The following is a 12755-nucleotide window of genomic DNA, read 5'->3' as shown; positions in this document are numbered from 1 at the left end:
GGCTATAAAACCATGTATCCTCTTTGACCCAGTAATACCACTGCTATGTCAGTATCCAAAAAGAGACAAAAAACAAAAAGTTGATTTTGAAATTGGGGAGATGCCCATCAATTGGGAAATTGCTGAACAAATTGTGGGATGAAATTATGATGGAACACTATTGTGCTATAAGAAATGATCAGCAGGATGCTCTCAGAAAAACCTGGAAAGACTTACATGAGCTGATGCAAAGTGAAATGTAATGTATACAAAGTAACAGCAATATTGTAAGATGATCAGCTGTGAATGATTTAAGTTACTTTCAGCAATACAATGATCTAAGACAACTCTGAAGGACTTATGAAAAATGAAATCCATCTCCAGAGAAAGGACTGATGATGTCTGAATACAGATTGAAGTGTATTTTTTTAGTTCCTTTTTCTAAAGTATTTTTGTCTGTTTTCTTTCACAACCTAACTAATGTGGAAGTGTTTTGCATGACTGCACATGTATAACTTATATTGAATTGCATGAGTTCTTAAAATGGGATGTAGGGAGGGAGGGAGGAAGAGAATTTGGAACACATAGTTTTAAAAACTGATGTTAAAATTTGTTTTTACATGTAATTTGGGAAAAAATAAAATTCTAAATAAAAAAGAATTTTATTATTAGTAGTAAAGGAGTCTACATAAAAGAGAATATGAATGAAAGTTAATAATATTGAGATGATCTTTTAAAAAATGAAGGGGTAACAAAGGATTGGGAGAAGGGGGAATAGAGAGGAAAATGGAGGAATTAACTCACATAAAAAAGAAACAAACATAAAAGAGAGCTTTTACAGTGGAGGGGAAGATGGAAAGGAGTGGCAACACTTAAACTTCACTCTCATTGGAACTTGTTCAAAGAGTGAAGAATATATTTATATATATACATATATATGTATGTATATTTTCATACTCAGTTGGATATAGAAACCTATTTTACCCAAGAGGAAAATGTAGGAGAGGAAGGGGATAAGAGAAAGTAGTACATGATAAAAGGGAGGGTGGGTTAAAGGAAATAGTGATCAAAAACAAGACATGCTTTTGAGGAGGGAGAAAAACTTTTAAAAAGGGAGAGAGAAGGAACCAAGAAAATATGGAGGGAAAAAACAGTCATTATAACTGTGAATGTCAATGGAATGAACTCACCCATGAAATGGAAGCAGACAGAAGAATGGATTAGAAACCACATAGACATATGGAGTCAAAGTAAGATTCTGGAACAGAATCTATTATGTTTCAATTGGGGGGGGGGGAAGGCATGGGCAACACTTATGTTCTCAGACAAAGCAAAAGCCAAACCAGGCCTAATTAAAAGGGATAATCAAGGAAACTAAATTTTGCTAAAATATACCACAGACAATTAAATAATATTGATACTAAAATTATATGTACCAGATAGCAATGTATCCAAATTCTTACAGGAAAAGTTAAAGGAGTTATAGGAGGAAATAGACAGGGGCAGGGGAGAGAACTATAGTATTGGGGGGACCTCAATTTTCCCCACTTACAACTAGGTAAATCTACCACAAAATTAATAAGAAAAAAGTTAAGTAGATGAATAGAATTTTAGAAAATAGATATGATAATCATCTGGAGAAAATTGAATAGAAATAGGGGTATACCCTTTTTCCCATCTTTACATGGCACATTAAAAAAATTGGCCATGTATTAGGGCACAAAAGCCTCACAACCAAATGCAGAAAAGCAGTATTAAATGTATCCTTTTTGGAGCATAAAGCAATAAAAATTAAATTCAGTAAAGGACCTTGGAAACATAGATTAAACATTAATTGGAAACTGAATAGTTTCATCCAAAAGAATGGATGGGTCAAAGAACAAATCATAAAAACAATAATTTCAGTTTTTAAAATGACAACATCATGGCAACATAATAACATTTGTGTGATACAACAGCAGTTAAATTAAAATTTATATCTCTACATGCTTATATCAATAAAAAAGAGAGAAAGCAGACCATGAATTGTGCATGCAATTTTTTTAAAAAACTGGAAAAAGAACAAATTTAAATTCCCACTTAAACTTCAAAATAGAAATCCTGAAAATCAAAAAAGAGATTAAAAAGACTGAAAGTTTAAAAAGGTGAAACTAATAAATAAAACTAGAAATTGGTGTTATGAGAAAATTATAAATTAGATAATTATTGGATAATTTGATTAAAAAAGAAAATAAAAACATAAATACTTTTATACTTTTAAATACTTTATACTTTTGATACTTTTATGAAATACTGAAGAGTGAATGTACCACCAAGAAGATGAAATTAAAGCAATTATTAGGGATTATTTTGCCCAATTATATGCCAAGGAATCTGATAATCTAAATTAAATGGATGAATATTTTTAAAATATAAATTGTCCAGATTAATAGAAAAGGAAATAGAATATATAAATATCTTAGAAAAATATCTTTAAGGGGGCGGCTAGGTAGCCCAGTGGATAAAGCACCAGCCCTGGATTCAAGAGGATTTCAGTTCAAATCTGGCCTCAGACACTTGATACTTACTAGCTGTGTGACCCTGGGCAAGTCACTTAACCCCAATTGCCTCATCAAAAAAAAAAAGAAGAAGAAGAAAAGAAATTGAACAAGCTCTCAGTGAGCTTGCTAAAAGAAATCATAGGATGAGATGGATTCACAAATTAATTCTACCAAACACTGAAAAAAACACAATTCCAATAATATATGAACTATTTTTTTAAAAAAGGTAATGGAGTGCTACCAAATTCATTCTGTAATACAAATATGGTTTTTACGCCTAAACCAGGAGAACAAAAATAGAGAGAGAAAATATCTATAGAACAATTTTTCTAATGAATATTGATGCAAAAATTTGAAATAAAACACTAGCAAGGAAATTATAGCAATAAATCACTAAGATCATCCATCATGACCAGGTGGAATTTAAATCAGGAATGCAGAGCTGGTTCAATATTAGGAAAACTATCAATAACAAAAACAACAGAAATGATTTTCTCAATAGATATAAAAAAGCTTTTGACTTAATATAACACTTACTTCAATCAAAAGCACTACAAAACAAAGGAAACAATGGAGCTTTCCTTCAAATGATAATTAGTTATATAAGCCAAGTACATCTATAATCTCTATCTATAATGGAGATAAACAAAAAGTCTTTCTGACAATATTAAGGGTGAAGCAAAAGGTGTCCATTATCACCACTATTATTTAATATTGTACTTGGTGCTGAATTTCTTTTTTTTTTTCATGTATAAGGTATTTTATTTTTTCCGTTACATGTAAAGATAGTTCTCAACTTTTGTTTATTGAATTTCTAGTTATAATGCTAAGTCAAGAAAAATATATTGAAGGAATAATAATAGGCAATGTTAAAAGATAACTATTATACTTGGCAGATGATATGATGGTATAATTAGAGAACCCGAGAGAATCAACAAGAAAAAAAACCTAGTTGAAACAATCAACAACTTTAACAAAGTTGCAGGGTATAAAATAAACTCACATAAATTATCAGCATTTCTATATATTACCAACAAATTTCAGCAAAAAGAGACAGAAAGTGGAATTCCATTTAAAATTACTATAGAAAATATAAAATAAATTTTAAAAAAAGAAAGAAAATATAAAATACTTGGAGTCTGCCTGCCAAGACAAACCCAGGAACTATATGACCAAAACACTTTTCATAGAAATAAAGACAGATCTAATAAGTGGAAAAATACTAATTGTCCTTGGGTAGACCAAGACAATATAATGAAAATGACAAGTCTACCTAAATTAATTTACTTATTCAGTACCATAACAATCAAACTACTAGAGAATTATTTTGTCAATCTAGAAAAAACAATTCATTTGGAAGAATGAAAGGCCAATAATGTTAAGGGAATTAATGCTTAGCTTCTCATTTGTAAAATAAAGCGACAAAATTAAATAACATTTATGGTCCCTTCCAGTTCTAAATCAATTATTCCACTCAGGTACATTCAGTGGCTCTCTGTTGCCCACAAAATAAATTATAAATTCTTTATCATATATTCAAAGCCACTTACAATTCACTTATGACCTACTTTTCCATCATATTACTCCCTTCATATGTGTCCTATAATTTCAGATAAACTGTATTATTCTCTGTCACCAGTTTTTGTATTTCCCTTTGCTGTCTCTGTAGCTTTTCTCATGCCTGTCATGTCTATAATAAATTCTCTCACCTCACCCTACCTTTCCATTAAGGCTGAAAGCAAATGTTATCTAATCTATGATTTCCTGACCTGCTCCCTTCCTGTCAGGTAAAAATGTCTGATAGTATTTTGGTTGCACTTCTACTTTGCACTCTTCTTTGTTATGATAGTTACTTTTGACATATCTTCTTACCCTAAGATTATCTTGAGTACAAGGTCTCTGTCAAATTGCAATTTGCATCTCCAGAGTTTAGCCCAGTGCTTTGAATAGTATAATGCTTGATAAATATTTGCTGAATAGAGTTGGATTTTCATTGACCACCAGTATGTAAGATATACAAGAGACAACTGCTCAGGTATATGTTGAATTAAACTACTTCTTATGTCTCTTCAGGTTTTGATATTCTATGATTATTAAAGAATCATCCTGATTATTCATTCATTTTCCCCAAACTCTGTAATATCCTTATTCATTTCTTATATTGCATTGTAACTCCTAAGAATGTATTTTAAGGAGCTCCATCAAGATTTGCCCTTACCTAATTGTCTTACCTCTCCATTTTATTGAGGCGGTTTTCCTTTCAATTACCCATATTTATTTTGTCATTTTTCTTTTTCTTTTTTTGGTTTTGTGGGGCAATGAGGGTTAAGTGACTTGCCTAGGGTCACACAGCTAGTAGGTGTCAAGTGTCTGAGACCAGATTTGAACTCAGGTCCTCCTGAATTCAGGGCCAGTGCTTTATCTAGTTCGTCACCTAGCTGCCTTGCTTTGTCATTTTTCAATGCCATACTGTTACACACATTATCACTTCTCCATCAGCAATGTCCTCATCATTTTTCTTGTCCAAACTCCATGCCTCTCTTTCTTCTGAAGCAGGTTCAACTTTTTTTTTTTAATCAGGTTCAACTTTGATACCTGGGAGCAGAAACTATACTGATAATGCTTCAATATCTTTTTAAGAAATATAGATACACTTTTTTTTTTTTTTAGTGAGGCAACTGGGGTTAAGTGACTTGCCCAGGGTCACACAGCTAGTAAGTGTGTGTTAAGTGTCTGAGGCCGGATTTGAACTCAGGTACTCCTGACTCCAGGGCCGGTGCTCTATCCACTGCGCCACCTAGCTGCCCCTATAGATACACTTTTTATAGTAACCATGACAATAAAATTTACCTCCCTTCCCAGTCTCACTAGTATTTTCACTATAGCATTTACCATATGTGTAGATGGTTTTGTTACTTGTGTTTAGCATATTTAACTCAATTCAATCTTCCACTGGACTCTAAACTACCTGAGACCAAAGTTTCTGCTTCTTATGTATTTTATCTAATATCTTGCCCCCAATAATGGGTCATTAAGAAATGGTGATTTCTCCCCTGACCATTGTGGTCGACCTTCAAACTGAATAACTATCTCCCAGAAATACTTCAGTATTTGTTTTTATACATTCTTTTTGATGTTATATTTCTATGTAAAAAAATAAAACCACTGTTTCCATTATTTACTAAAAATTATCACTTATAACTTGTATTTGGGATTAGGATGCTGAATTAACTAGTATCTATCAGCTTTATAATTCTGACTTTTTCCTATCTCTACCTAAAGAATAATAACTTTGATTGTTTTTTTAAGCATATATGATCCTGCTTGAGTGAAGTCCCAGGAAAAAGAAAAAGATATTACTTTTTTTTTTTTTTTGCAGGGCTATGGGGATTAAGTGACTTGCCCAGGGTCACATAGCTAGTAAGTGTCAAGTGTCTGAGGCCAGATTTGAACTCAGGTCCTCCTGAATCCAGGGCCTGTGCTTTATCCATTGCGCCACCTAGCTGCCCCTATTACTTTAATTAAAATCATAATCTCAATTCCTTTTCTTGTTTATGTATTAAATAATACTCAATTTTTCAACTTACAGAAATACAGGGAAAACTAGCTATAGTTTACAAATCAATTTGAAAAGAAAAAGCATGCAATTTTACTCAAAATAATTTCTAAACTTTATTTTTATCAATAGAGCATTTTCTACCCTGATGTTCTAATTTGCTTATAATTTATAATTATATGCAGAAAAATGTCTATTTTAGAGTTTTCACAGAATATATGAAAAACATTCTATATATAATATATATAATCTGTCTAGAGTACCTGGATATTAATCAAATTTTATATTTGCAGGATTTATAATGAAAGGCATTCATAAAGACAAGTCTACTCTGAGGGGAGATAAGATTAGTCATTTGAAATGAGTCATCTTTGATTAAAATATTGGCTTTATAACTGGAAAGACTTACATGAACTGATGCTGAGTGAAGTGAGCAGAAGCAGGAGAACATTGTACATAGTAACAGCAATATTGTATAATGATCAACTGTGATAGCTCTTCTCAGCAATACAATGGCCCAAGACAGTTCTAAAAGACTCATGATGGAAAATGCTCTCCATATCCAGAAAAAGAACTATGGAGTCTGAATGTAGATCAAAGTATACTATTTTCACTTTTGTTGTTTGTTTGTTTCTTCTTTCTTGTAGTTTTTCCCTTTTGTTCTGATTCTTCTCTCACAACATAACTAATATGGAAATAAGTTCAATGATTGTACATATAGCCTTTTTCAGATTACTTGCTGTCTTGGGGAGGAGGGAGGGAGAAAAATGTGGAACTCAAAATCTTAAAAAAATGAATGTCAATGGGGCAGCCAGGTGGATAAAGCACAGGCCCTGGATTCAGGAGTACCTGAGTTCAAAGCTGGCCTCAGACACTTAACACCTGCTACCTGTGTGACCCTGGGCAAGTCACTTAACCCTCATTGCTCCCCCACACACACAAAAGAATGTTGAAAACTATATATTTAATTGGAAGAAATAAAATACTATCAAAAAGAAAAAAAATTGGTTTTGTTTTAAAGCTAAAATTCAGATATGTATATACTATGGTAAAAATTATTGAAGTTTAGCTGACTCATTTGGGAGGGGAAACACCTGGCCCACCCTGAAGTTACGTCTGCTACCGAAGTCAGAAGGAGAAACCTCTCCATAGGCAGTTTTTGAAGGACCTCCCCTTTTGGGGAAGGAAGATTGAACGCTTGCTGAGGGGAGGCTGAGCCACTTCTAGAATGATCTCTCTCTCTCTCTCTCTCTCTCTCTCTCTCTCTCTCTCTCTCTCTCTCTCTCTCTCTCTCTCTCTCTCTCTCTCTCTCTCTCTCTCTCCCTCTCTCTCTCTCCCTCTCTCTCCTCCTTCCCCCCCCCCCCCCTTCCCGGTGGCAGGAGCAATGGCAGACGTCCCAGGTGTGGTGAGTGAACACAAATTCCTTTGAATTACCTTAATTGGAAACGAGCTGGGCTGGGGATTGTATAGATTTAGGTTAGAGCTAGGAGAATTTGTCTGTATTTCTTTTTCCCTACTTCCTTAACTTTGATTTTTATTCATTTCACCTTTGTTGTTTAATTAATTCCCAAGTAATAAAATCTGATCCTTTTGTGGAAAAGAAGCTGTAAGGCTCCTTTCTTATTGGCTTGAGAGAAATATCTAAAAGGGCAGTTCAGAGGGGAGGGAGCTTTGAACCTAGAGGTCCCTCATTATTTCTGGGACCCCAATATTTTGGCGAGTCACCCAATTAACTTTCCATATATTAGATTTGGCCCTTACAATACTTAAATAGATATGAACAGTGTCAACAAGGAGTCATTACCAAAATTTTATATTATGTGAGCTCTGTTTTGTATGCCATACAAACTCTACAGCAGTACTCTCAAATTAACTAATTAAAATACTTAGTGTTTTACTTTACCTTTACATGTGGTTCCATTTCCTGTATAGCCAGGGTTACATACACAATTGTGCCCTCCAACAGTGTTGAAGCATACTGCATTTTTGTCACAGTTGTGTTGATTTGTGATACATTCATCATGCTCTGAAAGTGTAAAAATTAAATTGTCATTAAAGACTGAGTGTGAAGAACATTTCCAGGTAATAAAACTTCTTTTAAAAAATTATTTTCCATTCTGTGTCAGTGAAAGAACACAGTCACTGAAATGACACATTCCTTCTTCAGAGGAGAGGATGAAGAATGTAATGGAGTATCACTAAGTAGTTGTAGACCCATAAAATTTCAGAAGGGTTTTCAGAGATTATCTAGTCCAACAGGAATTCCTAAATATATAACCTTGAAAAGTGATCATTCAGTTTCTGCTTGAAGATTCTTAAATCCCCTGCCTCCTCACTTTACATTTGAATAGTTCTAAGAGTTATATCATTTACCATTACACCAAGCAGAATTTGTATTCTGAGACAGAGAGTACTTCTGAGATAGAACTAGAAAGTGTAGGCAGCAAGCTAAAGATTAGTAATGTGGCAAATTCAAAAGTAACCCCTGTATTTGACTTCAAAGTCATTCAGATGCATGAATGAGTATGGATATATAGTCTATTTCCAGATTTCCCCAAATGGTAGCTCAAAAAAAAATTATCACCCTGCATAATAATTGTAAGAAGATCCCAAATTCAAACTTTTGCTATTCTATAAGAACACCTACAGCTGAGAGATGGAATATCTTAAAAGATGTAACAAAATCCAAAGATCTCAGCTATTGTCACTATGTGACAAAAACTGCTGGCGAAACTTGAAAGCAGTCTACCAGAAAATAGGCATATGCCTATCTCACACTATACAAGATAACCTCAAAATGGCTATATTATTTAAACATAAAGGATGATATCATAAGGAAATTAGGGGAGCACAGAAAGAGTAACTTACTAAATCTATGGATAGGGGAAGAGTTCATGACCGAACAAGAGAAAAAGAGGATCACCTCATACCCATCAGATTGGCTAAGATGACAGAAAAGGAAAATGATAAACTCTAAAGGGCATGTAGGAAAATAAGTATACTAACGCACTGTTGGTGAAGCTATGAACTAGTACAGACAATTCTGGAGAACAATTTAAAACTATTCCCAAAGAGTTATAAAACTGTGCACATTCCTTGACCAAACAACATTGCAACTAGAACTATAATCCAAAGACATCAAAGGAAAAAGGAAAATAACACATATATACAAAAATATTGATAATAGCTGTTTTTGTGGTAGCAAAGAATTGGAAACTGAAGGGAGGCCTATCAATTGGGGAAAGGCTGAAAAAGTTATGGTATACAACTGTGAAGAAATGAGGAAGGGGATGATTTTAGAAAAATCTCATATGAATTGATGCAAAGTGAATTGAGCAGAACCACAAGAATAATTTACACAGTAATAGCAATATTGTAATTAGAATAAATTATTCAAGACTTGGTGATTTTAATCAATACAATTATTGTTGGTTAGTCATCCAGTCATATCCAACTCTTCATGACCCCACAGACTGTCCATGGGGTTTTCTTGGCAAAGATACTGGAGTAGTTTGCCATTTCCTTCTCCAGTGGATCCTTTTGTTAGGAAATCAGAGGTTAGTAACTTGCCCAGAATCACACAGCTAGGAAGTGTCTGAGGCTAGATTTGAACTTGGGTCTTCCTGACTCTAGGCCTAGAGACCACTTAGCCACCAGCTGCCTCAATAATCCATGACAATTCTGTAGGACCCAGGATGAAAAATACTATTTATCTTCAGATAGAGAATTAATGGACTCTGGATCTTTTTTCATGTTGCTAATGTAGAAATATGTTTTACATATCTTCATATGTATAATGGGTGTCATATGTCTTGCTTTCTCAAGAAATGGAGAAGAGCTGGAGGGAGAGATAAAATTTGGAACTGAAAACAAAATAAATAAAATTTTAAGTTTTCATCCAGGACAGTTTTGTTTCTTACATGAAGTGTGAAGGCATGACTTATGATCAACTTGAGGTCCCTAATCCCTGTAGGAAGAGGTACACATTCTAGGATTTCTCTGGATACTTGGCTTTCCTTCTGAAATAGGAAGTTTGGTTTTCATTTCCTTTGAGTTGAGTGTAAAAGCTTAAAAGCATATGTACGGGATGTAGAGTATTCAGAGAAGACTAGTACCTCTGCTGAGCCTTTTTCCTGACTGCTTTCCACTTTTAGTGTCCACATGATTCACTGAGCTCTCACCTGTGGCTCCAAGAACCTATAGTATGTGCAGTGGCTACACCTCAGTAAACTGTTTTGGCAGATTGGCTAAACCAGGTTGAGGGTAACCCTCAACAGTTTCAAACCTGACAGTAAGTTAGTGGGGGTGTCTACTTCAAGCATGTGAAGACTTCCCCTCAAGTAATGAGTGGATAAGAACAATTTGTTCCAGTGGCCATGAGGGCAGTTGAAGCAGGTGCTATGGAGCTTGTTTAGACATTGAAGATGCCACGGTCATACACTGCATCTTGAGCAATCTTGCTTTTTTTGATGATTTTGATTTTGATGATTATCTAGAAGAGAGAGTAAGGTTGATGACTTCAAGCAACTCTATTTCACTTAAATCAAATTTATGTGCAAGTCAAAAGATATCAATTACTATTTTACCACTTTTACCTACCTCAAAATCCTGTGACAAAGTAACGGGTGTAGATACACTGGGAATTGTAGTCACAACTCTGCACACAGGTGGCCCAAGCCATAGGGTCATCTTCTCACTGGACTGATACAGCAGTGGGATTCAGCAGCCCACTGGATGTCTGAGCAGCTTTTTTGGAGTACCATACTGCTTACCTCCTGGGATGAGAAAGGGGGTAGAAAAGGTGCCCTAAAAATTGTCTGCTTCACACAACCCTGGCCTGCTTGCTGTAACAGGTGGGGATCCTGCCCTGTGGTTAAAACACAAAAAATGTACAAAAACTTTTGCAAAGACAATTCTACTCACCATCAATATGTAGAATGTATGTAGTCTTATAGACAACATGAAATCCAGTAGATCTAAAAGATGAACAGCTTTCAACAGGTATCACATCCAAATAGCAGATCTGAGTGAAACAAGGCTAGGAAATGAAGGCCAGCTTACCAAATATAGAGCTGGATACATTTTTTTCTGGAATGGCCACAGTAAAAAGGAATACTGTGAAGCTGGTGTAAGTTTTGCAATTAAGACTAGTCTAGTCAACAAGGTTGTATGTCTCCCAAAAGGAGTGAATGGCAGAATCATGACAATGTGATTACCCCTTGCAAGGAAGCACCATGCCACCATTATCAGTGTGTATGCTCTCATGATGATGAACTTCAATGAGGTCAAAGAAAAAAATTCTGAAGACCTGGAGACCCTCATTATCAATGTGCCAAAAGAAGACAAGCTTATAATTCTGGGAAACTTTAATGCCAGAGTAGGCTCAGACTACCAAGCCTGGCAGGAGGGTCATTAAGGAGTAATAGTCAGAAACAGCAACAGCAATGGTCACTTACTACTGAAGATACACTTCTCATGATCTTTTCATCACCAACATAGTCTTCCATTTACCTAAAGGCAATAAAACTTTATGGATGCATACTCATTGCACACATTAGCTTTTAATATCATTGTAAGGAGAAGAGACAGACAGGATGTGAGAGTGACAAAGGTGATGTGTGGCATAGAGTGCTGGACTGATCATAGACTTATCCTTTCCAATATTCACATTCAACAAAAGCAGCAGCTCCAAGGCAAGAATGCTTCTCTGAACATGAACAGGGTTGGGGGGGTGGGATGGAGAAAGAGAGAGAGAGATAAAGACAGACAGATAGGAGAGGAGGCTATCACATCTATAGACATAATTTAGAAACCTATGCCTCTAAATCCAACCTCCATTTAGAGTTCTAGATTAGGTGTTCTGTGTCATTATACTACTACTAGAACCATAAATCCAACTTCCCTAAGATTCAAATCATAACTTTCTCCTCAAAATCCGTTCCTCTGATTTTCTTAGTTGTGCCAGTGGTACAACCCAGTCATTCAGATTCAAGGCCTCAAAATCACCTCATCTGTGAATTCCAGAAGCACAAGAGAGATGTCTTATTCTTCTTTAGATCTTTCACAGTACAATACCTAATACAGGGCCTTCTACATATATTCTATAAATATTTGTTGAATGTTTATGTTGAATGTTAAATGTTAACATTTAACGAATTATGGTAATTATTGTCATTATAACATGACAGTATTTATCAAAGTGGGCAGCTAGGTAGTACAGTAGATAGAACATTGAGTCTGGAGTAAGGAAGATCTGAGTTCAAATCTGGCCTCAGGCATTAGCTGGTTGTATGTATATATGTATGACCCTGGATAGGTCATTTAACCTCTATCTGCTTCAGTTCCTCTTCTGTAAAATGGAGATACACTGGAGAAGGAAATAGTAAACTGGTCCAGTATCTTTGTCAAGAAAACCACATAGACAAAGTCCATGGGATCACATAATCAGACATGATTGAACAACAACAATTTATGAAAACAACATACAATGTTTTGGTTAACTATATTTTACTTATATATTTCAAAATTTTATGACTCCACTAATGTGGGTCACTCCCTCCCCTTTCAGAAATTTAACTTCTCCATGCATTGGTGGATGGTTTTTATGAGTTGTGGTACAAAACAATTCAATATCCTATAGGCAACCTAGTGCTGAGCAGAAGCCAAATATGTAATGTATA

General features: G+C 34.9%; 1 protein-coding gene across 2 annotated transcripts in view; it reads right to left on the bottom strand.

Moving 5' to 3' along the window:
- NELL2 (neural EGFL like 2) overlaps positions 1–12755 on the bottom strand; it is a 280513-nt gene that overhangs the window by 34913 nt on the left and 232845 nt on the right. For both annotated transcript variants that reach the window (XM_043969238.1, XM_043969237.1), the window contains exon 15: positions 7979–8101. In XM_043969238.1, the coding sequence (XP_043825173.1) occupies positions 7979–8101 (123 nt within the window). The remainder of the gene's footprint in view (positions 1–7978; positions 8102–12755) is intronic.

This window comes from Dromiciops gliroides, chromosome 5, assembly GCF_019393635.1.
Source record: "Dromiciops gliroides isolate mDroGli1 chromosome 5, mDroGli1.pri, whole genome shotgun sequence".
Classification (NCBI taxonomy): domain Eukaryota; kingdom Metazoa; phylum Chordata; class Mammalia; order Microbiotheria; family Microbiotheriidae; genus Dromiciops; species Dromiciops gliroides.
The sequence above is the reverse complement of the archived record's forward strand: the minus strand, read 5'-3'. Positions and strand labels throughout refer to the sequence as shown.